Source organism: Zalophus californianus, chromosome 10 (genome assembly GCF_009762305.2).
Source record: "Zalophus californianus isolate mZalCal1 chromosome 10, mZalCal1.pri.v2, whole genome shotgun sequence".
NCBI classification, from domain to species: domain Eukaryota; kingdom Metazoa; phylum Chordata; class Mammalia; order Carnivora; family Otariidae; genus Zalophus; species Zalophus californianus.
The window spans coordinates 106,454,573-106,476,380 of NC_045604.1; the positions used below are offsets into that span (position 1 = coordinate 106,454,573).

General features: G+C 53.7%; 2 protein-coding genes and 1 long non-coding RNA gene across 3 annotated transcripts in view; 1 reads left to right on the forward strand and 2 right to left on the reverse strand.

Moving 5' to 3' along the window:
• Positions 1-2,283, reverse strand: part of ZAN (zonadhesin) — a 30,265-nt gene extending 27,982 nt beyond the window's left edge. Inside the window, exons 1-3 of the mRNA XM_027613890.2 lie at positions 2,229-2,283; positions 1,955-2,042; positions 1,096-1,245 (exon numbers count right to left, since the gene is read on the reverse strand). Coding sequence (XP_027469691.2) covers positions 1,096-1,245; positions 1,955-2,042; positions 2,229-2,276 — 286 coding nt within the window. The 5' untranslated portion in view covers positions 2,277-2,283. The remainder of the gene's footprint in view (positions 1-1,095; positions 1,246-1,954; positions 2,043-2,228) is intronic.
• Positions 360-5,918, forward strand: LOC113933602. The gene is made up of 3 exons (XR_003523404.1): positions 360-417; positions 1,801-2,006; positions 4,501-5,918. It is a non-coding gene; the product is annotated as an uncharacterized LOC113933602 (long non-coding RNA).
• A 6,603-nt stretch (positions 5,919-12,521) lies between these two features.
• EPO (erythropoietin) lies at positions 12,522-14,892 on the reverse strand. Its single transcript, XM_027613891.2, has 5 exons — positions 14,759-14,892; positions 14,077-14,219; positions 13,744-13,830; positions 13,317-13,496; positions 12,522-13,171 (listed from the first exon to the last, which is right to left on the reverse strand). The coding sequence occupies exons 1-5, from the start codon at positions 14,769-14,771 to the stop codon at positions 13,016-13,018; spliced, it is 579 nt and encodes a 192-aa protein (XP_027469692.1). The 5' UTR covers positions 14,772-14,892; the 3' UTR covers positions 12,522-13,015.
• Between the last annotated feature and the right edge of the window lie 6,916 nt (positions 14,893-21,808).

The window sequence follows — 21,808 nt, forward strand, 5'->3', positions numbered from 1 at the left end:
GCCCTTTGGGTTCTGATGCTTTAGGTCCCCGAAAGTCATGCCCTCTTCCTTTTCTTGATCCACTGGATATAGTTGATTCACAGACTAGCGAGAGAGGGCCGGTCCAAGGCCCAGAACCGAGCATCTCCCCACCCTACCGACCCCAGCAGCTCAGGCAGCCAATCAGCTTGGACCTCGCTCCCTCGCTCCGTGACGCAACTGGTAGCCGGGGAGGAGAATAAGGCTGCGCAGGCGTGCTGGTCCCTGACTCCCTCGCGTTCCTGCCGGGTGAGCGCGCTCGCACCCGGCCTGGAAAGGCGGGCTTCAGGGAAGCAGAAAAGAGGGTTTGAGGGGAGGGAGGGGGGGGGTAGGGAGTGGGAGAGAAGAGAAAAGAGAGGAAACAGCAGGGAAGGAGGAGGAAGGGGAAGGAAGGAAATGGTAAGTGGTGAAAGAAAACGCAAGGAGGGCGACGCTGGGATATCTGGTTGGTGGAAAGGAGCAGGAGAAAAAGAAAGGGAAGATGGAAAAATGCGAAGCAAGAGGGGAAAAGCAAGAGAGAGAAAATTAAAACAACCGCCAACATTTACTGGGCTTGGCCTGGGGTGCTGATGCTGCGGGGCGGGGTGATGCAGAGATGGGCTGGCCCGCCCTGCTTTCCAGGGCGTCTGAGTGAAGGGGAGAGGTGGTTCTCCAGGTCTTTCTAGAAGGCAGACCTCAGGGAGCGGGAAAGGGCACGGGAAGGAGAGCATGCCCTTGGAGTGAGCCGAAAGGGCTTATGGGCGGTGGGGGGAGACGGAGGGGAAGAGGGAAGAACAGGAAAACGAAGGGGGATGATTGAGAATGGAAAAATGCAAAGGGACGGAGAACAAAGAAGTGGGAATTTAGAAAAGAAATTAGGGAGCGTGGGTTAGGATTAGTTTGTGGGACGGTAGGGGGGGAAGCTGAGTGTGTGGAGTTTGCTTTCTGCTGAGTAACTTGAGCTGACAGAGTTTTGAGGTTGCTGGCGTTCACCCCAGGCCATCCCTGGGCAGTTACTGTTAGGCAAACATCGTAAACTCCTGCAGAGGTCACTAGAAGCCCAGAAAGGCAAAGGATGGAAATATGGCCTTTACTCACTACCAGGGCTAGAGAAATCCTCAGGCCACACGTTCGGCACCCCGGACGACCCCTTCTTCTGGACCCACTTGGCCCCAGAGGCTGTTGGGATCCAGCTCCAGCCACAGAGATCATTTGGAACATCGAAGCTGCACGTCTGCATCATGCAGACTGAAGGGAAGAAGAGCGGGGAGGATTTAGCTTTTTCTAGGAGGATGCAGCTCCAAAAAGCATGCCTCAGCCTGGGGTCAGAATTCTGAGTTCCAGTCTGTGTCCTACTGCCAGCCATGGTGGGCTCTTGAAGCAGATACAGTCCCAGCCCTTAGCAGTTCATTCCTGGGACAGATTATTTAAGCTGCCTGTTAGTTTCCTCATCTATAACTGGGAACAACAGTACCCACCTGTCGTAAGTTAGATCGTATGTGGAGAGCAACTGGCATAATCCTGTGCTCAGTGTTAGTTCCTTGCACTCAGGTTCTGGAATTTTCCTTCACTTGAATTTGCTCCCCTTGAGTCTCTAAAGCCCTCAGCTTAGAGGGCTGATCCTGGGTGAATCTGGGGTAATAGCTAGGGTGACCAGACATCCAGTTTGGGCCAGGAACTGAGGGTTTCCTGAGATGCAGGATTTTCAGTGCAAAAAAAGGGACAGCCCAGGGCAAACTGGAATGGTTGGTCACTCTAGGAAAGGTATTACCACAACCCCGTTAAAAGAGAACCTCTCTTTAGGTGTGGCTGCTTCAGGATTCAGAGATGTGAGATGTAGAGGCAGAGGGAAGCATGTAGCCCCAACTCTGGGAGAAAGCAGGACCGTGATCCCTGAGCTACTTCTGCCACGCTGGGCAGCTGGTGGAGGCAGAGAGGAAGAGGGACAGGGGCTTACTGCGATTGCAGGAGCCCCGATGGATAGAGATGGCATCCAGAGAGATGTCCAGGTAAGCCGTGCTGCCCCTCACTCCCTCAAACACCACCTGTGGGAGAAAGCAGGGGACCACCCACCCTGTAAGGTCCTTTGCCTCAGGCTCCCAGTTTTCCTGCCTGAATTCAGATGGCTCAGCCCCGCGCCCCCTCCTTGCTCCGGGCCCTCCTGCCCACACCCCCACACACCCAGGTTCCCCCCCCCCCCCCGGGACCCAAGGCTCTGGCCTCAGCCTCACCCGGCTGGGCAGGACAAGCCCCATAGGCACGGTGACAGCGATGGGCATCCAGGAGGGGCTCTGGGTGTTAATATGCTTCCAGAGCAGGCTGGGGTGCTTTTTCTTGGTGTCCCTGAACAGTAGCAGTCTGAGCTGGGCGCCCCACGACAGCCCGAACATGTGGTAGGCGAAGTGCACGCAGAGGGGGCCTTGCTCCCATATGGGGGGGCTGCGTAGGCGGGCCACCCCGCCCCGGTGGAAGGTGCTTGAGTTCATGTGCAGGTAGTATCCCTCTGGGGGAGGCAGAGCCCAGGATGGTGAGGAGGCCCTGCCACCCCTGACGACTGCCTCTCCCACCCCCATCCAGAGTCCAGGCACCCCCTTCCAGCTGCCTCCCTTCTCCCTATGCCCAGGTCTGCCCGACCCCAGCTCCCAGCTGTCTCCCTAAACCTTAGGCTTCCTCACCTCCATTAGGGTACCCCCCGGGGGGACCAGCGCTGCCGGTGGGGGAAGGCCCACTGGTTCGAATCCAGTCCCCGTCATCTGTGGACACTTGGGTCCAATCACAGAGGGGTTTGGAGTCATCCTCAAAGTCACACTGGGTGAGAATAGCTGGGAAGAAAAGACCGCCCTGAGGCCAGGATGGGGGAGAGGGCCAAACTGGGGTCTGGGGGTTGGCCGAGCTGCTAAGTGCAGAGAAGGCAGCCACTAGGAGATTTAGGGTCCAGAGCAGAGCTTCTTAAAAGAGAATCTGAGAAATAAGAATCTCTTAGGAGAAATTCAGGGTGGGGGTCAGGGCAGAATGACTTCTGGGACAGGGGTCACAAACTGAGGTGCCAGGGGCTGGATTCTCCCCGGGGGGGACAGGCTTTGTCTGGGTGCATACATTTTGTTGTCAATTTGAACGTGACTGTCCCAGGTAGGGCTTGGCCTCTACTCCTCCATGTTTCCTCCACCCTCTAACATTCACTACATGTCTGTGCCACCACTCAGCCCCAAGGGCACTGGAGGTGGCCACCCCTGAGGGCAGAGAGAGATCTGAACGGTGCTGGTTTCCAACTCACAGTTATCCCTAGAGCTGCGAGCAACTGCCTTCCAGTCCGCAGGCTTCTCTTTCCTTGGGGTTGGTTTGGAGAAAGAAAAAAGAAAAAGAAAAAAAAGGGGGAATACTTGTCATTATCAAGAATCATAAACCTTGATGAGCGTGAGCTTTCTGAGCGGTCACTCATGGAAGACTTCCTTTCGTGTTCGCCGAATTGTACCAAAGTGTAGGCAGTGAGCGTATATTTACTTGTCTTCTTTAAGGTTTTCAAAAGGCCACCCAGCCTCCTCATGTTAAATTCTCATCTATCTCCTAAAGAAAAGAAAAAGCGTCTCCCCTCCGAGCTCCTCCGAGCTCCTCCCATCCCCGCGGTTTCCCTCGGCTCCTCTGTGCCCGAGGTACCATGAGTGGTAGAGGCTCGCTCAAGGAGGAACCAGTTCCTGTGTTTGGAGATCCTACAGCAGTACTTAAATGTTGGCACCTGGGGAAGCTCCTTCCTTCGGACTGAAAGTGGGGATTCTGTGGGTCCCAGGCTGCCCGGTGGGTGGCAGGTGGTCCTGCCTCAGTTACAGGCCACTGAACATATAGATGAGTTACAGAGGGATGGCCCCTCCGAGCCCTCTGAACCCCGCAGAGAAGCCAGCTTCCCCTCCCCAGGTGGCACGGGCCAAACCCAACAGTGCTCCCCTTTACTTGTTCAAGTTCTACTTGCTCAAATCCCCCCAGACAAGCTCCAGGATACCAAGCCATCCATCATGTCTCGCTGCCTCTACTTGAAGTGTCCTATCTGCTGAATTTGCTCTGGGTTCGGCCCATTTTCTGAGAGCCCCAGCTCTCTCTCCTCTCTGTCTCCCCAGCTCCGTGCCTCCTCCCTCTCTCTCACGTCTGGGCTCTGTCCCGTTCCCGCTGAGCTGCTCACACCCCTCAGTTCCAGGCTCTTGGGCTGCAGGGCTCCCCCCACCATTCCTGTTTATCATTCTCTTCCCAGGGCTGTGCCCTTTGTGGTTACCCTGCTTGCCCCCTCCAGCTTTGCCCCTCGCTCTCCCTCGGAGCCACCCCTAATCCCCCCCTGAGCCCAGCTTACCGGACAGGGGCAGGAATGTGGCCCCGGCCCCAGGCAGCCCCCACCAGCAGCACCAGAGTCCAGACTGGAGGAGCCATGCGGGACCTCAGAGGCAGCTCTCAGGGGAGAGGGGAAGGCACAGTAAGCCCAGACCACTTTATCCACCCCTGACCCTCCTCACTTGACAGCCTTCGGAGGATGCCGTGAAAACCAGACAGAGAACACGGGAGCGCTCTGGGAAATGGAAACTACAAGGGTGGAAATGTAAAAATCCAACGGAGAGAAATGAAATGAGAGCAGGAGAGAAGGAAGGCAAGAAAGACACTCGGAGAATCCGTCCGGGAAGTCTAACATCCAACCAAAAGAGTTCAAAATAGAACCAAGGAGAAGAAAAGGCTTAAGAGAAACCACACAAGAAGATTTCTCGGGACCGAGATACAAGTCTCTTGATTAGAAGGGGTCTCACATGATGAATGCAAGGACACCCACGGAAGGCATGTCATAAGATTTGAGAGTAGCAGGGGGCAAGAGAAGACCCTAACCACTTTCAGATAGAAAAAAGCAAGTCACATACTAAAGGATCAGGAAGCAGCGTCAGGCTTTTCAATAGCAACCATGGGTTCTAAGAGGCCGTGGAACATTGTCTGCAGAATTCCAACAGAAAATCACTTCAAACCTAAAATTCTATAGGGGGCAACAGCGGCATAAACGATTGGCTGGTCAAATAAGGTGGAACTGGAAACGCTTAATGGCAAAGAACAGAAAAACACAAGTCCCAGAGTGCCAGACGAGCCACCAGCCAGTAAACATCAGAAAAGATGTTGTGCTTCACTTGTACTAAGGAAAATGCTAATCAAAACTACAACTGTGATGGTGACCACCATTTAAGAGACTGAAAGCGTTGCGCGTTGGCCAGGATGTAGGTAGACACACTCAAACACTCTGACGCTAAGACTGTAGGGTGGGGAAAACTTCTTGGAAGGTAATGCGACAGTGACTCTCAAACTTTGTAGCGTGCATGGTTTTGACCCCGCCTTACCTTTCTAGGAATCTCCCCACAGAAATCCGTGTGTATTTGCCCAAATCTGGGCACACCTCAAAGATGATCACTGTGGCATGGGTTATAATGGGGAAAAAAAATCGAGATTACTTAAATGTTTACCAGCAGATAGGCAGTTGGATCATAGTCAAGGAATATTTTTCATATGAAGGAATATTATGGAGGTATTAAAAAGAATGGCGCTCCTCCAAAAATTAAAAATAGGCTTATCATAGGGTCCAGCAATTGCACTTCTGGGTGCGTAGACCCAAAAGAATTGAAAGCAAAGACTTGAAGAGATGCCTGGACACCCATGTTGATAGTGGCAGTACTCACCATTGCCAGAAGGTGAGAGCAACCCAAGAGTCCACAAAACAAACAAAATAGGGTGTATTCATACAATGGGATATCATTCCATCTTTGAAGTGAAGGAAATTCTCACACAGGCTACAACCTGGAGGACACAATGCTGAGTGAAACAAGCCTGACACAGAAGGACAAATAGCATAGGATTCCACCTATCCAAGGTACCTACAGCAGTGAAACTCATAGAGACGAGAAGTAGAACGGCGTTTGCCGGGAATAGGGAGCTAGTGCTCCCTATTCTGTCCCAAACTGGGACAGAATTTCAGTTTGGGGAGATGAAAGTTTCCGTGGATGGCCTGCGGTGATGGTTGCACAATGTGAATGTACTTAATGATGCTGAACGGAACACTTAAAAATGGTTAAGACGAGGGGCGCCTGGCCGGCTCAGCGGGAGGAGCACAAGACTCTTGATCTTGGGGTCGTGAGTTCGACCCCATGTTGGGGATAGAGATTACTTTGATTAGAAGATTTTAAGATTTAAAAATGGTTAAGAAGGGGCACCTGGGTGGCTCAGTCGTTAAGCGTCTGCCTTCGGCTCAGGTCATGATCCCAGGGTCCTGGGATCGAGCCCCACATCGGGCTCCCTGCTCGGCAGGAAGCCTGCTTCTCCCTCTCCCACTCTCTCTGCTTGTGTTTCCTCTCTCGCTGTGTCTCCCTCTCTCTCTGTCAAATAAATAGATAAAATCTTTAAAAAAAAAAAACATTATTAAAAATGGTTAAGAAGATAAATTTTATGTTATGAGTCTATTTCCACAGTTAAAATTTTTTTTTCAAAAATATCACTTGACGTTCTAACACTGTTCGTTAAAGTTCATTCCTGACTTAAGAAAGATAGGATGGTAGATGGTAGATCCGTATGTTCTGATGGTGGAAAGAGGAGCTGCATGTTATCAAATGAAAGAGCCCAAAGAGTCCAGAACACAGACAACAGGAGGGACAAGCCAGCTCCGGGAAGGGAGGGAGTGGGGAGGGGACCTCGCTGAGGCATGTTTAGCAGCCTCTGTTTTTTGTTTGTTTTTTGAAAGATTTGATTTATTTATTTGACAGAGGGAGAGAAGGAATAAGCGGGGGGAGCAGCAGAGGGAGACTAAGAAGCAGGCTCCCCGCTGAGCAGGGAGCCTGACGCGGGGCTCGAATTCAGGACCTTGGGATCATGACCTGAGCCAAAGGCAGACACTCAGCGAACTGAGCCACCCAGGCACCCCTGAAGATTTTATTTTTAGTAATCTCTACACCCAAGGTGGGACTCAAACTCATAACCCTAAGATCAAGGGTTGCAGGTGCCACTGACTAAGCCAGCCAGGAGCCCATAGCGGTCTCTGTTCTGTCTGTGAAATAGGAGGCGAGTGGAGAAGGCTCTGGTGGCAAGCAGGCCACAGCAGTACCCCTCTCGGGGGGGCTCCATGCCAGTCCTGCCCACAGCCAACTCACCCCTACCTTCCAGCTCGCGCTCATGCGGGCCGCCCTCCTCTGGCCCAGGCCTTCCTTCCCACCTTGCTGCAGCACACTTTACAATCATCAGGGCTTCTCTCCACACACACCCCCTAAGGGACTGGCCGGTGGCCAGGCAGAGAAACACTCTGGTAGAGAGAGTGTGGAGGGGGTCCCTGCCCCAGGTCACTGGAGACAGGAAGGGAAGGCTTTTGGAAAGAGGTGACACTTGAGAGGCTTTCTAAACCACAAAGACATGGTAATGAGGCAAAGAAGTTGGAAAGGCACATCCAGGAAGAGAGAACGTTCCAGGCTTAGAGGGAGAATGACATTTTTGAAGAATGGTCTGGTGGGGGGAGGGGAGGGCGCCTGGGTGGCTCAGTTGGCTAAGCATCTGATTCTTGATTTCAGCTCAGGTCCTGATCTCTGGGTCTTGAGATCAAGCCCTGCGTGGGGCTCAGAGCTCAATGTGGAGTCTGCTTGAGACTCTCTCCCTTTCCCTCTATCCCTATTGCACCCTGCCCAGCCAGACCATGCACACACGCACGCATGCACACACACACACACGTGCTCTCTCTAAATAAATAAAATCTTAAAAAAAGAAAGGAATGGCCTGTGTGTGTGTGTGTAACACTGGGAGGAGGCAGGGGCTCTGTCTTGGAGAACCTTTGAGGAGCCACCAAAAGTTTTTAAACAACCAGGGTGACTTGATCTGACTGGCAGCTCGGGCAGCCTGAGCAGCTGTGGACCCAAGGGGACCTGGCTGGAGCTGGGGACACAGGAGAGGAGGCTATCAAGGGTGAGAGATGATGGTGTAGTTGGACGCTAACATTGAGACAGCAGGAGTGTGGACATGAGTGGATCGAGAACTTTCCGGGAGCCAGAAACAGCCATTCTTGCAGGCTAACCTCACTGGACCTCATGTCCTCCTCACTGCGAAATTGTTGTCCCCATTTTCCATGTGTAGAAACTGAGCTCCGGAGAAACGAATCCAGATTTCCATATCCCAGCACACCCAGGTGTTCCTAGAAACCTTCGGTTTCCCTCCCTTCACCTCGGCAGACCCCTACTCTTTGCCATCAAATCGATGCCCAGGGCACCGGGCCTTTGCCCCTGGCAAGTGACGGTGATGCCTGGGGCAGCCATTCTCACGAGCTGTCAGGGAGGGGCCAGCAGGGTCTTGCACCAGGCATTGAAGACGAAAGTCCCAAACCCCCTCACAGTCCTGGGGACTCCTGCTCAAATGAGCACCAATAGGACCACGGAGGGGTCAGACCTGGGGAGAGAGAGAGATCCTCTGCCTCTTGACATCAGAGCGGGACATGTAAAGGATGCCCAGCCGCGACCCTGATCGACCTTTCCTCCATACCAGGTTAGGAGAGCAATCAAAAGAGGGAAAGAGGGCACCTGGGTGGCTCAGTCGTTAAGCGTCTGCCTTCAGCTCAGGTCATGATCCCAGGGTCCTGGGATCGAGCCTCACATCGGGCTCCCTGCTCCGCGGGGAAGCCTGCCTCTCCCTCTCCCACTCCCCCTGCTTGTGTTCCCTCTCTCGCTATGTCTCTCTCTGTCAAATAAATAAATAAAATCTTTAAAAAAAAAAAAAAAAAGAGGGAAAGAGCCAGGAAATGGTTAACCCAGGGAAGAACCACCAAAGCCAATTGATCCACAGCCCCTCCTGGTTGGGCAATAAGTCCTCTGAGGGCTGCTTCCGCTGACCTCCCTTTGGCGCCATGGACAGTTCCAGCTTCCAACCTGTCTGGGGCGGGGGTTGGTGTGCAAGGCAGGACAGAACAGGATGGCGGTGTGGAAAGGCACCACGGGGCCCTGCATTTTGAGGGGTCGGGAATGCGCAAGGCCCCCGAGAGTTTGTCACTTGTCAAGCCTAGCAGCTGCAGGCATAGTGTGAGGGACCCCGGCATGTGGAATAAAAACCCCCGGAAGTGCTCCAGAGAATTTACGCCAGTCTTGGCTTCGCGATGTATCCTTGGACCCTTCACTCACCCTCTCCGGGCCTTAGTTTGCTCTTCTGCAAAATGGAGAGACTAGCATAGCTAAGTTTGTTGTTGTTTTTTTTTAAAGCGGAAATTGCGTGCGGGTCATGTAATTCTTTTTACTAATCAATTTTTAAAAATCAAGAAGTGAGAGTTCATGGACATTTGGGCATGACTCACATAAGTTGGGAAACCATACTACTGTCTGCTTTTCTGTTGCCAATCATCTTTCCTAACATCATTTTATGATGGAATTTTAGAGGAATTAGCCTCAACCAGCTGGGAAAAACGTAGTTAACATTCAGCTTAGATTCCAATGTCTAAGAGGCCCCATTTAGCTAATTCAAATCCAGCAACACTTGTCTGCTGTGATGCTTAGAGGATTCTGAGTAGTTCCAGGAAAATCTTAGGTGGTCTGTGGGCTGGGGTCAGATCGGTGCATTTGGTCAGCCTGATGCTCAGGCCCAGGGAGGGAGTTTGGGCCAATAGGCGGCAGTCAGGGTGGGAGCTAGGGCTGCAGGAGGTGGCTGAGTTGGTCCCGAGCACTGGGAGACTTGGGTGGTGGGGAGGGTAGGAGGGGAAAAAAGTGGGAGCCCAAGGCAGTAGATGATGTGGGGGGGAGGTTTGTTTTTTTTTTTTTAAAGATTTATTTATTTATTTATTTATTTATTTATTTGAGGAGGGGCAGAGGGAGAGAATCTCAAGCAGACTTCCTGCTGAACGAGGGTCTTGATCCCATGACCCATGAGATCATAACCTGAGCCAAAACCGAGAGTCAGACACTCAACCAACTGAGCCAGCCAGACGCCCCTTGGGGAGGCGTTGATGCTGAGATGGATGGGCCTCCTTCTTTCTCCCCTCCAGCCACTCCCTCTACTCTCCTTTCCCTCTGATCCCTGCTTCTGCTAGAAGAGGGAACAGAAGTCAGAGAGCCTGGCTCCTGGTCTTTATCTTCCTCAGTGTCTTACGGCCTGGGCCAGGCCCATAATCTCTCCGGGTCTCGGTTTCTTCCTCTGCAAAATGGAGATCCTCTACCATCTCTGCCCTCCTCGTGCAGTTAGGAGAATAAATAAGAAAATGCCCAGGAAAGCACCCATGATCTTACATACATCTTACATTACAATCGCAAAGCGCTCTACCAACAGAAGACATCTCCATTAAACAATTATGTAACCCGCTGACTCAGAACTGGGCCGCCCTGGCTCCCGTCCTGCCAGGAAGTTAGAAGAGCTGGCTCCGCCATTTCCCTGGTGGAACTTGGTTGTATTTTTCCCCATCTGGCAAATGGGGATGATACCTGATGATACCTAAGGGCCCCCCGTTTCGTGGACTTGTAGTGAGAATCGCAGCAGATCATGCAGGCACCAGAGTTTAATATGTTGTGGATCATCACAATAATAGCACAGAAGAAAGTTCAAATTCCCAGCCCACACTTGAAGACCCTCTGAAATCTGACAACATCCTCCTTGTGTATGTGTGTCTCTCTGCAGGGACATGGGCCCTCACCAGGTCCTTCCCGTCCCGGGCCTGTCCACATGCAGTCACATACCAAGCTGGCTATACCCTTAATGAGCTCGTGTCTTTTCGCCTCCAGGGGAATCCCGGGAGGACCCTGGGCTGCGAAAGGCATAGACTGTCATTTCATGTTTTCCTAACACTTGGTGCAAAAGCTGCCACATAGTTGGCACTCCGTAAATGTGGAATAAATGAGTTATGTTTTTAATGTTTTAACATACTGGCCCGGGGCATATAGTTCAGGTTCCATTGACTTTTTTTTTTTTTTTTTGTAATAGAAAGCAGTAAGTAGTCTGAAGAGAAGTCAAGGAATAAGGTAGGTGGCCCTGACTTGTGGGGAAAAAAGATCCAGGTACTAGGTGGGCCTGGGGATGTCTAGGTGGCCCATCAGGCTAAGGTGTGCTTGGGGGTTATGAGTCCTAAACCTTGTGTTTGGGTCCTAGCTGCGGGTATTAGCAGCATGCCTTGGGTTTCAGGATACCTGTCTTAGTTTTGACGTTGCTATCGAGAAAGACAGATTCCTCCCTTCCTGATTCACAGCAGTGGGACAAGAACCAGATGCCATCTGTGGAAACCGCAATACAAATTTTTATTGGAATGTGCAAAGATCAGAGCCCTAAGAGTTCTTTCCCTTGTAGATTTTGCTAACATTTCCCAGTAGGGCCTGAAGAGGGCACTGTACCCCAGGAGCTGGGTTGGCCAGGGTGAAAATTCTCCTTTGGGTCCACCTCTCCGTTGATTCCTCCCACCGCGCTTCACCACGGCTCCCAGCACCCACATATACATGGCAAATACCCTCCAAGCCTACCCATAATTTGCCCTGCTGCAGATGGCAAAAATTCTCTCTTTTGCATATTTTCAGGGGTGCAGGCTGACTTCTCTAAGTTTTGTGATAGGAGCAGAAAGACTGATCCCCACATACATGAGAATGGTCAGGACTGCTGTCGGGTGGTACGCTGCAGCTGAAGCATTATTTCTGAGAAGGAATTTGAGGTGGATTGTTGGAGTAATGGGTGAAATTAGAAGTAGGGATGGAGAGCGGAAGCTCAGTTAGTTTGTTCCGTGTCCCGCATCCCAGGGAACAGGGCACAGGTAGGGATTATGAGGAAGGATAAGCAGAAGAGGAAAGGGATAAGAGCTGGGGGCACTGGGGGTTCCTGCTGTCTTGGCTTTGGGCAGTTAGTTTATTTCTTCATCTGTTCCATGGGAATGACAGTGGAAACTTTCTCATAGAGTTGTGCAAGGAATAAAATGAGGTCATGTAAGCAAACCACCTAGAATAGCCCTGGGCACAGAGTGAGTGTTCAGCGAGACCGCTGTCGGGGACCATGGCTCCTTCTGCAAGTTCCAGGGGAGAGCATTAATGGTGACCATCCCCAGGCAAGGAAAGGGGTCAGCTGGATTGAGAGGTGGCAAAGGCTGATGCGGGAATGTGGCTTTAGCCAGAGGCACCACAGAGAAGAAGCAAGAAATAAATAAGGGCCCAGTGGCCAGGACTGGAAGCTACCACCAGCCCCTCTGGGGGCTCCTGGTTCCTTGATGGCAGCTGTAGCTCACGAAAGAGGGTTACCAGCTGCCTACTGAGGAATAGCCTTGAATGGAACCACCTTATTGACCAGCGTGGGCAGAGTTTGTGGCCTCAGGCCCAGTGGGGTCAAGAGGTCAGCCAGGCTATGCGAGGCAGCACGTAGGGCCCGACCCCCTCCACCTCTAGTTTTCCAGGACTGTGGCCTGCTGCCAGCATGGGAGCAGGGCCAGGGAAGTAGGGAGCTCCCGGGGAAACAGAAAAGTCAAGAGCCATGTTGTGATTTCAGTTCTTGCCAGTGAGATTGAAAAATACACAAAACTTGGGCCCAATGAGAGCCAGGGGCCAGCCCCCATCCCATCTTCATGGCTCCCACCACCCTTCGTCCAGTGGCTCTCGCTGTCGTGGGAGTATCCATGAGACCTGGAGAATTCATGGCTTGCCACCTAAGTTCTCCAGTCCCTCCTGTCCCTGCCTCATAGGTGCAAAAAGAGATATTTGCCCTCCAGTTTGTCCTGGCATCACCGCTCGGCAGGGCACCAAGGTGAGTTTGGGTGTCTCCCCAGCAGGGCTCTGTCCCCAAGCTTAAGCTGATTTCCTCCGACTTCCTCCTGCTTTGGGGCCTCAGGCTGGCCCTGTGACATCCTTCGATCTGAGTTGAGCTCTGGACAGTTCCTCTGGCCCTTGAGATGTCACCCGTGGCCTTGGAGTGTCCATGGGACAGGCTGGTGCTGAGCTGCTCACCCCTCGATGGGTCAGGAGTGGTGGTGCAGAGGCGTGGTACAGGCAGTGGTGGTGAGGGAGGTGGTGGACGTGCCCGGGGTGGGAGCACCTGGTCACCTGTCCCCTCTCCTGCAGGCCTCCCCCGTGTACAGCGTCAGCTTTCCCCGCAGGAAATTGGAGTAGATTCGGAAAAATTTGCACAAAGTATCAACAGTGAATGTTTGGAGTGGAGCAACAGAGGCTTCCTCTGGAAGGGAGATGGCCTCCTTCTGCCAAGGAGAGAACAAAAAAGTTATCGCAGTGCCGTGCAGCACCGGGGGAACCCTGGAGGGAGAAGGGATTCGGGACAGAACCGGAGGGGGGATGAGCAGGGCCCTTCCAACGAAAGTGCGTGCGAGGGAGGCTCCCACCCACCTGGGCTCCCAGCGCCCGAAGCAGGGAGGTGAGGCTGCGCAGGCTGCTGATGGCTTTGTCCACATGCAGCCGGAGGGTCTCAGATGGCTGCGAGGAGTTGGCCAACAGGGCCTGGCCCCGCAGGATGGCTTCTGAGAGCAGGGCCAGGCCCTGCCAGACTTCCACGGCCTGCTGCCTGACCTAAAGGAAATGGAGACTCGGGGTTAGTGGCCCAAACAAGCCCCTCCCTCTCAGCAGCCCCAAGCACCAAGCTGAGCAAAGTGAAGACTTAGAATCAGTTTGGTTGAATGAATGAATGAACAAAGAACAGAGAACAAATGAACGAACATATTGCGTCCAGCCCTCATCTTCTTCTGTCGTTCTCCCGAGCACCCCCTCAGGTTCCCCAAGATGAGACTCCCCAAGAAGAGGGAAAAAACAAACTCACGTCCATCCTCTTCCAGGTATAGAAGTTAACCTTGGTGTCTGGGACGGTGATATTCTCACTGAAGCTGCAGCCTTGAGCACAGCCCATCTGAAATGCACGACCTGGGGTAAGGGGCGTCAGCCTCCCCAAAAGCTCCCTCCACCTTTGCCCCTTACCTAGCTTCCAGGTATGCACTGGGGGCTACCACTTGTATCACTTTTCCTGGGGGCTCTGGCTTCCCACCCCCATCCCTGAACCAAGTGCCAGGAAGGGACTCCAGTTCCTGGATCTTGGAGGAAACCCCTGGGCTCTTGAGAGTGAGTTCTGTGGAATGTCCTGAGGAGGGGGCCTCACCGTGACATTTTCGGCCTCCCTGGCCTCCAGGATGTACCTCTCCAGGACTCGGCTGTCACAAATGAGGCGAGGGGGGGCGCCCAGGACTGGGAGGCCCAGAGGAAGCAGCAGCAAGGACAGCAGAAGCAGCAGAGCAGGACATTCTAGAAAAGAGTGCCGGGCTGAGTGTGTGGGTTTGGAGGGGCAGGTTCACACATCCCGCTCCTCTGCCCCCAGCGAGGCGCTCCCGACCCCCCACCTTCCCAGCGCTCAGGTTCTGCCTCCTCTGCCTTCATTCAATCCCGCTGCGACGCGCACCCCCCACCCCCTCCCCAAACTACCGGCATCCACTTCTCCCGGCCAAACTTCAATCCCGGTGTGACAGAGGCTTCCCCTCTCGCAGATCCCGGTGATTGCTCCAAGACCCAGGTGTCAGCTTTCTCCCCACGCACGTAGCAGCCCCCTCTTTTCCCCGAACCCCGAAACTGCGTCCCAGTGTCCAGGTCAGATTTCACCTTTCCCAGGGGCTCCCTAAGCCCTGCCGGCACGTGGAGGCTGCCCCACCCCCCTTGCCCTTCCGGGGTCCTTGGCAAGTTGTCGGTCCTTGAACCCAGCCACCTCGGGGCCACTAGCCCCAGCGGTAAATTCCTGCTCAAACAGGGGCCCGGGCGGGCGGGGGCTCCTCCAGCCGGCGAGTACTCACCGCACGCCCCCATCTCCGCGCCTCCCCCGGCCCCTCAGCGACCAGGGGCTCGGCCGGCGCCCTTGCCGGGAGCCCTCATCCCGGGAAGCGCGGTGGAGCAGGGCCGTCCCCACGGCCCGAAGGAGGGGGTTGCCGAGCCGGGGTCGCACAGAGCGAGCGCAAGGCTCTTGGCCAGGGTCCGCGAGGACTGGCGCGCGGCGAGCGGCCGGGGTTGGCCCGGGGACTGCGGCTCCGCCGGGGGGTCGGGGCTGTTATCAGCATGTGTGCGTGCGTGTGTGGGGGTGGGGGGCAGGCTGCGTGCGTGAGGGGTCGCCAGAGGTAAGGGCCAGAGGGGTCAGACCGGGGCAGGACGCCTGGGTCGGGGGCTCGCTGGGGCGGGAGCAGAGCGGCCGCAGGCGCGGAGCTAAGGGCACGGGTCTGCCCCGCCGACCCCGGGTTCTGGGAGGCGCGGCTGGGTGCGCACCCGCGGGAGGAGTACCATTGTGGGAAAGGCTGGGGACCCGACGCTCCCTCCACCCGGTGGGGGAGGGGGGGCGCGTCCCAGTCTTGGGCGGGGGTTCAGAGCTGAGAGCACCGGTTCCTGCGAGGCAGCTGGCTTTGGACGCCGGGAAGGGGCTGGCGGAGGCAAGTTGCCTGCCTTCTCACAATCCCAGTACTTGTTCTAGAAGCCGGTTTTGTTCGTGTTGAGGAATCTGATGGGGGCACACGGAGTAAGAAACTTGGGGGTCTTCTAGCCCCCACTCTTTACTTTTCTAGGACTCCAAAAACCCAGAAATTGAACGTTTAGGGCACAGGATATGTGTGCAGGACCTGCATGCACTTTGACATCCTTCTTGTTTTTTGTTGTTTCTGGTTTTGACCTGTGATATAGGTTAGCCTGCATGGCAAAATTCGTTAGAACTCTAAAAGAGAGCTATCCCCCAGACTGAGGTGGTTCAGATTTGCAGCGAAGCCTTCAGGGCTTCTAGGAAGCAGGGGGGCAAGCTCCCTAGAGCAGAAGTCTGAGGCTGGCTGGCCTCTCCAACCTTGGACAGTGGTCTCAGTCCTGAGCCTCAGTGCCCTCACCTGTCAAAGGGGGGTGATGAAGTCCCAGTTCCAAAGTCCTACAAATACAGGTGGTTATGTGTCTTCCCTCACTTTCTTCCCAGTTCCATGAGATTAAAGATATTTTATTCACACAATGATCGGTGCCTTCTTTGTGCAGGTCAGCTGACTACACACTTTGCAAGACGAAAAGATGTGTTTGAGAGTTCCTGCCTCCTGGAGTTTATAGCTTTCAGCAGAGATAAGATGGGTACACAGTGTGGTGGTGTGTGAGGACCGGAGTGTTCAGAGCCTAGCCGGAAGAGTTTGGAAGAGGCAGAGCTCACTGTTAGCTGGGGGAATCAAGGAAGATTTGATGCAGAAGGTGACATGAGCTCAGCCTTAAAGGGCCCGTAGGATTTTAATAGGAAGAGATGTGAGATGGGGATGAAGCTGGTTCAGCAAGGGGAAAGGGGGGGGGGGGTCAGGTGTGTCAGGATGGAGGGTGTGGACTGCAGAGGTGGAGGAGACCAGGCCAGAGGGCTGGTTAGGAAGTGGTCAGGCTGTGAAGGGCCTTGAATGACACTCAAGGATTTGGATTTGGGGCGCCCGGGTGGCTCAGTCAGTTGAGCATCCAGCTCTTGGTTTCAGCACGTCGTGATCTCCTGGGTCATTGAGCTAGAGCCTCGCATGGGCCCCAAGCTCAGTGGGGAGTCTGCTGGGAAGATTTTCTCCCTCTGACCCTCCCCCCAATGTGTGCAGGCATGCTCTCGCACTCTAAAATAAATAAAGAAATCTTTTAAAAATTTTTCTAAAAAAGGAAAGAGTGTAAAGAGTGGGGAGCACTCATTCATTCATTCATTTGAGAAATGAATATTCATCTAAGAAATATATATGAGTACCTCATGGTGGCCGGGATCTGGGGATGGAATGAAACAGACAAGAGGGCCTGCCCTGGTGGAGCTGACATTCTAGTGGCGAGGTGGGATGACCCCAAAAATGAAAAATAAAAGACCACGGCAATAAAGGACCAAGGAGAACAGGCGTGGAAGGGACCAGGAGTGTTGGAGGAGGCTGCACATTTTGATGGGGCAGTCGGGGAAGCCGTGCTGAGGGTGACTTGAATAAAGGCGGATGGAGGTGAGGGAGGGAACCCTAAGGTGGGGAGGGCATGATTAAAGAGGGGGTCAGGAGAGGGAGAAGCAAGATGCAGAGGCTGGTGTGCTTTCCGTGGAAAGTCACGAGGGCCTGACTTGTTCCGATCCTGCTCCTCTGCCCTCTGCCCACCTCCAGGCCCTGCTCTGGGGTCCCTCCTCAGCCCTGGCATACTGACTCTCAGTCTGCACACCCTGCTATGCCCCGGGTCCTAGTTTCCCTCTCAGCACCCAGGCAGCTTCCCAGCCCTGCTTGGCCTTTGGAGCCCAATTCTGCTTCCCTCCCAGATCCCAGCTGTGGGACAAGCGCACACACACTCACGTCCACACACGTCCACACATGCGTTCTGTCCCGACCCCCCCCCCCCCCAGCCTCTGCTCTCTGGTCCCCTGACTCCTGCGTCACTGCCCTGACCTGACCATGGAGAGGGGCCGGGGACAGATTGGGGGGGGGTGGGTAGACACCGCCTAAGGAGACGGAGGAGAGGAGGAGCCTTGTGGGCTGTGGGACCTGCTGCTTCCCTCATAGCAACTTGGAGGCCTGCCTTCACTCCTGCCTTCAAGGAAGGAGGGGAGATGGGCCATAAGCACCAGAGCCTAGGTGCTAGGGCCTCATGGACAGGGCTGGTGCTGGCTCATCCTCTGGGACTTTTGGAGAGAGCCCTTTGGTCGCAGCTTGGGAGAGAAGGGGCAGGAGAGGATCTTGGTCCACCCCACACCCACCCCCGAAGTTGTAGTAATCCTACCAGAGGGCAGTTTGGGGGCCATCTTCAACCCAGGTGCTCTTGGCTACTGCCCAGCAGGGTCCAGCTACCTGCCCTTGATATCAGGACCCTGAAAAACAGAGAAAAAACAGGAAGCTCCTTGGGGCTCCCCCTCTAACACCTCCCACCCCCTGCCAGTGCCCCCTCCATCTGCCTCCTTGTGTCCCTCTGGCATGGTGCTGGCCACTGCAGAGGGTCTCCTCCCTGACCGCTCCAGTCAATCCCCATCAGCTTTCCCATTGAATAGACTCGTTCGTGTCATGCTCCTGAGCAGGAGCCTGCCATGGCTCCCAGTGGCCCCAGAACTAAGACCCTCTGTGTTCTGCCATCCACCTACCTCTGCAGCCTATTCTCCCACTTTGCTCATTCCCAATCCTTCCATGGCATGAACTCGGTTAGATGCTTCCTGCCTTTTGCTCACTCTGTGCTTTCCACCTGCATCACCTTCTCACACTATCTCCCCCCCTCCCCGTTCCTCAAAGCCCACCCCCAAGCCTTAAGCTCTTCTGTGAAGGCTTCCCTGATCGCCCCTGCAGAAAGTTCTCTCCTTCTGCACTGCCATCATTTAGGGATGTGGCTTAGGCCTCCTACCGGCTGGGCCACCACACACAGCTTTCAAGATGGAGCACTGCACAACTCCAGGGGGCGCCATTCACACAGACTCGCTAGGAATGGTACTCTCTGAAGTCATGCAGCACAGGTGACCTCTTCATCAAAATGAGCAGAGGACAGTGTATGGCGGGACTCGTTCACCTTGGGACCCCCCAGGGACCCAGCAGTTGCCTATTTATGGTTATGTGTGGCTGGTATGAGGTGGTCCCTCCACTCCAGGCACCTCAGCCAGAGAATGGGAGATGTAGAGTGGGGAAGTGAGCCATTCATCCTCTGAGTGCTTGCGGGAGCCAGCCTGGACAGCCCAGCTCTGGGATCTCGGGGGCCTGTGAAGCCTCCATCTGCTTCCTGAGCACAGCCACTGAGGCAGGGTCTGAAAAGGGATGGCTGTGACAGGAGGGTGGCGGGGGTGGAGGCAGGCTCTGCTCCATGGAGTCTTCCTGGCAGCCAGTTCAGACTGAAAGTCCAAGGAGAAGCAAATTTACAGCTCCCCTGAGCTGCCCCAGACCCCAAGGCAGCACGAAGCCCCAGCTGCCTGGAGTCGTGTTGGGGACAAAGGGGGGCCTCTGGGCCTCCCTTCAGTGGCTCCCGGCTTGGCTGGAGAGTTCAGCCAGTGGCCCACAAGACCTTCTGTGCTGGGAAGTGAGGTGGCCAGGGACTGGGGAGGGTGTGGTGGGGGAGGGCTTCCTGGCCCTTGGGGAATTGGGAAGGGAGCAAGAATACTGGAGAACAGATTCCTGCTGGAGAACCGAAGAAAGTCCTGTCCAAAGGCCGATTTGGAGAAACTGAGGCAAGGGCTGCTTGCTGGGCCATAAAGTAGCCAGGAGAACCGGACATCCAGGTGTCTTCTCTCAACAAGCATTGGCTCTGTAGCCCAGCAGCTTAAAGGGGGTTGTCCTGTAAACAGGGGAGCCCAGATTAGTGGCCTGAGCTCTGCCACTTGCTAGCAGCCGGCTTGGACGTGTGACTTGACTTCTGAGCCTACGGATGGCAGACGGTAGTAACTGCTTCCCACGGCTGTCGTGGGTTATGTAACACCTGGAGGAGGGTGATCAATAAATTCTGGTTGTTATTACTGCACTCACTCTGCTTTAGTATCCCTCCTACTTGTCTTCACTTTGGAGGCCTAGAGACCAAATCTCCAGCATATTCTCCAGACCCCCTCCAGCACCCTCCCCTGTTCCCTCTGGGGAGCTGGGCACAGGCTCATGGCACCGTCTCTGCCTTTGTAGCTGCCCCGCCAAGCAACTCGCCCGAAGACATCACAAGAATAGTGGGGTGTGAATGGAGGTATCTCTGGGTATATGCGCTGACTGCACTTTGGAGAAACTTGCCCCTGAACACAACTGCATGAAATGGAGTCTGTGGGAGTTGCTGGTGGGTTAAGAGGCAGGTATCAAGCCTATAGGCTCTTTTTTTTTTTTTTTTAAGTTTTTTAATTTATTTGACAGAGAGAGAGGGAACACAAGCAGGGGGAGTGGAGAGGGAGAAGCAGGCTTCCCGCAAAGCGGGGAGCCCGATGCGGGGCTCGATCCCAGGACCCCGGGACCACGACCTGAGCCGAAGGCAGACGCTTAACGACTGAGCCACCCAGGCGCCCAAGCCTATAGGCTCTTTCTACTTAGAAGAATACAGGCCAAGATCTCCTCAAGGGAAGTTTATAGAGGCCTTAGACATACTCGTAAGCATCCAAATTTAGTGAATACTTTCCCAAATGGTTCATGGTTCACTGAGAACCAACAAATACCCAGAACCTATTGCTTGACCCCATAGGCATCCCCTGATCTGTATATAAGGGAGCTTTTCTGCTTCTGTCTTATTTCATGAACCAGAAAATGAGTTTAATACTTTCAGGAAAGTGTATTTTTCTTGCAGCGAACAAAATTCACAGACTCTGAACTGGAAAGGATCGAGGAGGTCCCATGAAAGCGAAGGTCCACCCTCGGCTTGCAGTAGCAAGACATACGGTGTTTCTCGTTAGAGCAGAGGCTTGTTATAGAGTGGACAGCAAGCTGCATCCGTCCGCGCAGCGATATTTATTAGTTACTGGATTGGGCAATGAAATCACTTCTCCTTGAGATTATCTCATCAGTCTGATAACTAACTGCCCTAATCACCCCACCTAGAGAACAGAGCAAAGGAACAAGCTTTGTAAAAAATTACTGTTTATTACAAAAATGATCTGTTATCATTGAGAATTAGGAAATATGGCTAAACCAAAACATAGGAATGAAAAGCACCCATGGGGTGCCTGGATGGTTCAGTCGTTAAGCATCTGCCTTCGGCTCAGGTCATGATCCCAGGGTCCTGGGATCAAGCCCCGCATCGGGCTCCCTGCTCCGCGGGAAGCCTGCTTCTCCCTCTTCCACTCCCCCTGCTTGTGTTCCCTCTCTCACTGTGTCTCTCTCTCAAAAAAATAAATAAAATCTCTTAAAAAATAAAGAAAAGGAAAAAAAAAAAGCACCCATAGGGCGCCTGGGTGGCTCAGTTGGTTGGGCGACTGCCTTCGGCTTGGGTCATGATCCCGGAGTCCTGGGATCGAGTCCCACATCGGGCTCCCAGCTCAGTGGGGAGCCTGCTTCTCCCTCTGACTCTCTCCCCTCTCATGCTGTTTCTCCCTCGCTCGATCTCTAATAAATAAATAAAATCTTAAAAAAAAAAAGAATCACAACAGGTTTAAAAAAAAAAAAGCACCCATAATGCCATTAGGAAGGCAGAGTCTTTTTTTTTTTTAAGATTTTATTTATTTGAGAGTGAGAGAGAACATGAGCGGGGTGAGGGGCAGAAGGAGAAGCAGACTGCCCCCTGAGCAGGGAGCCCAAAGCAGGGCTCAATCCTGGGACCCCGGGATCACAACCTGAGCCGATGGCAGATGCCTAACTGACTGAGCCACCCAGGCGCCCCAGGAAGGCAGAGTCTTAAATGGTCGTGTCCAGACATCTTTCTTGGTGGGATCACTTTCACTTCACCCCAAACCTCCATGCAGTTGGACATCTGCTCCCTGGGGCACTACGTTGAGCGCAGACTTTTAGTCCAACTTCTCCAGAGGTTCAGGAGTTTACAGAACATGCCATTCTTTTGCCAGCTCCTGACCAAACACCAGGAACTCACCTGAGACAGAGTACAAGGACCTCCCTAGGTGGGTCATCACCCCATCCAAACCAGTTCGTGTGTCCTGAGGGCCTGTCTTCTTCCCTGCCGGGCAAACCACAAACATAAAAGCTAACAGAACTAGTAGCCTGGCCTTGTAAATCAAACACACACAAATCACCTTTCTTCCCCTCTCCCTATTCCCACGAAGAGGCCCGAAACCATTTTTTCACAAAATGACTCATACTAACCATAGCAGCTTTTTTTTTTTTTTTAAAGATTTTATTTATTTAATTGAGAGGGAGAGAATGAGAGATAGAGAGCATGAGAGGGAAGAGGGTCAGAGGGAGAAGCAAACTCCCTGCTGAGCAGAGAGCCCGATGTGGGACTCGATCCCGGGACTCCAG

What these genes read in the sequence shown, in the direction of transcription:
- EPO (XM_027613891.2), bottom strand. An exon ending in ATACCTGGAAGAGGATGGAC is followed by an intron (nt 13,497 to 13,743) that starts GTGAGTTTGTTT and finishes CATTTCCTTTAG; the next exon opens with GTCAGGCAGCAGGCCGTGGA. An exon ending in TTCGGGCGCTGGGAGCCCAG is followed by an intron (nt 13,172 to 13,316) that starts GTGGGTGGGAGC and finishes TCTCCTTGGCAG; the next exon opens with AAGGAGGCCATCTCCCTTCC.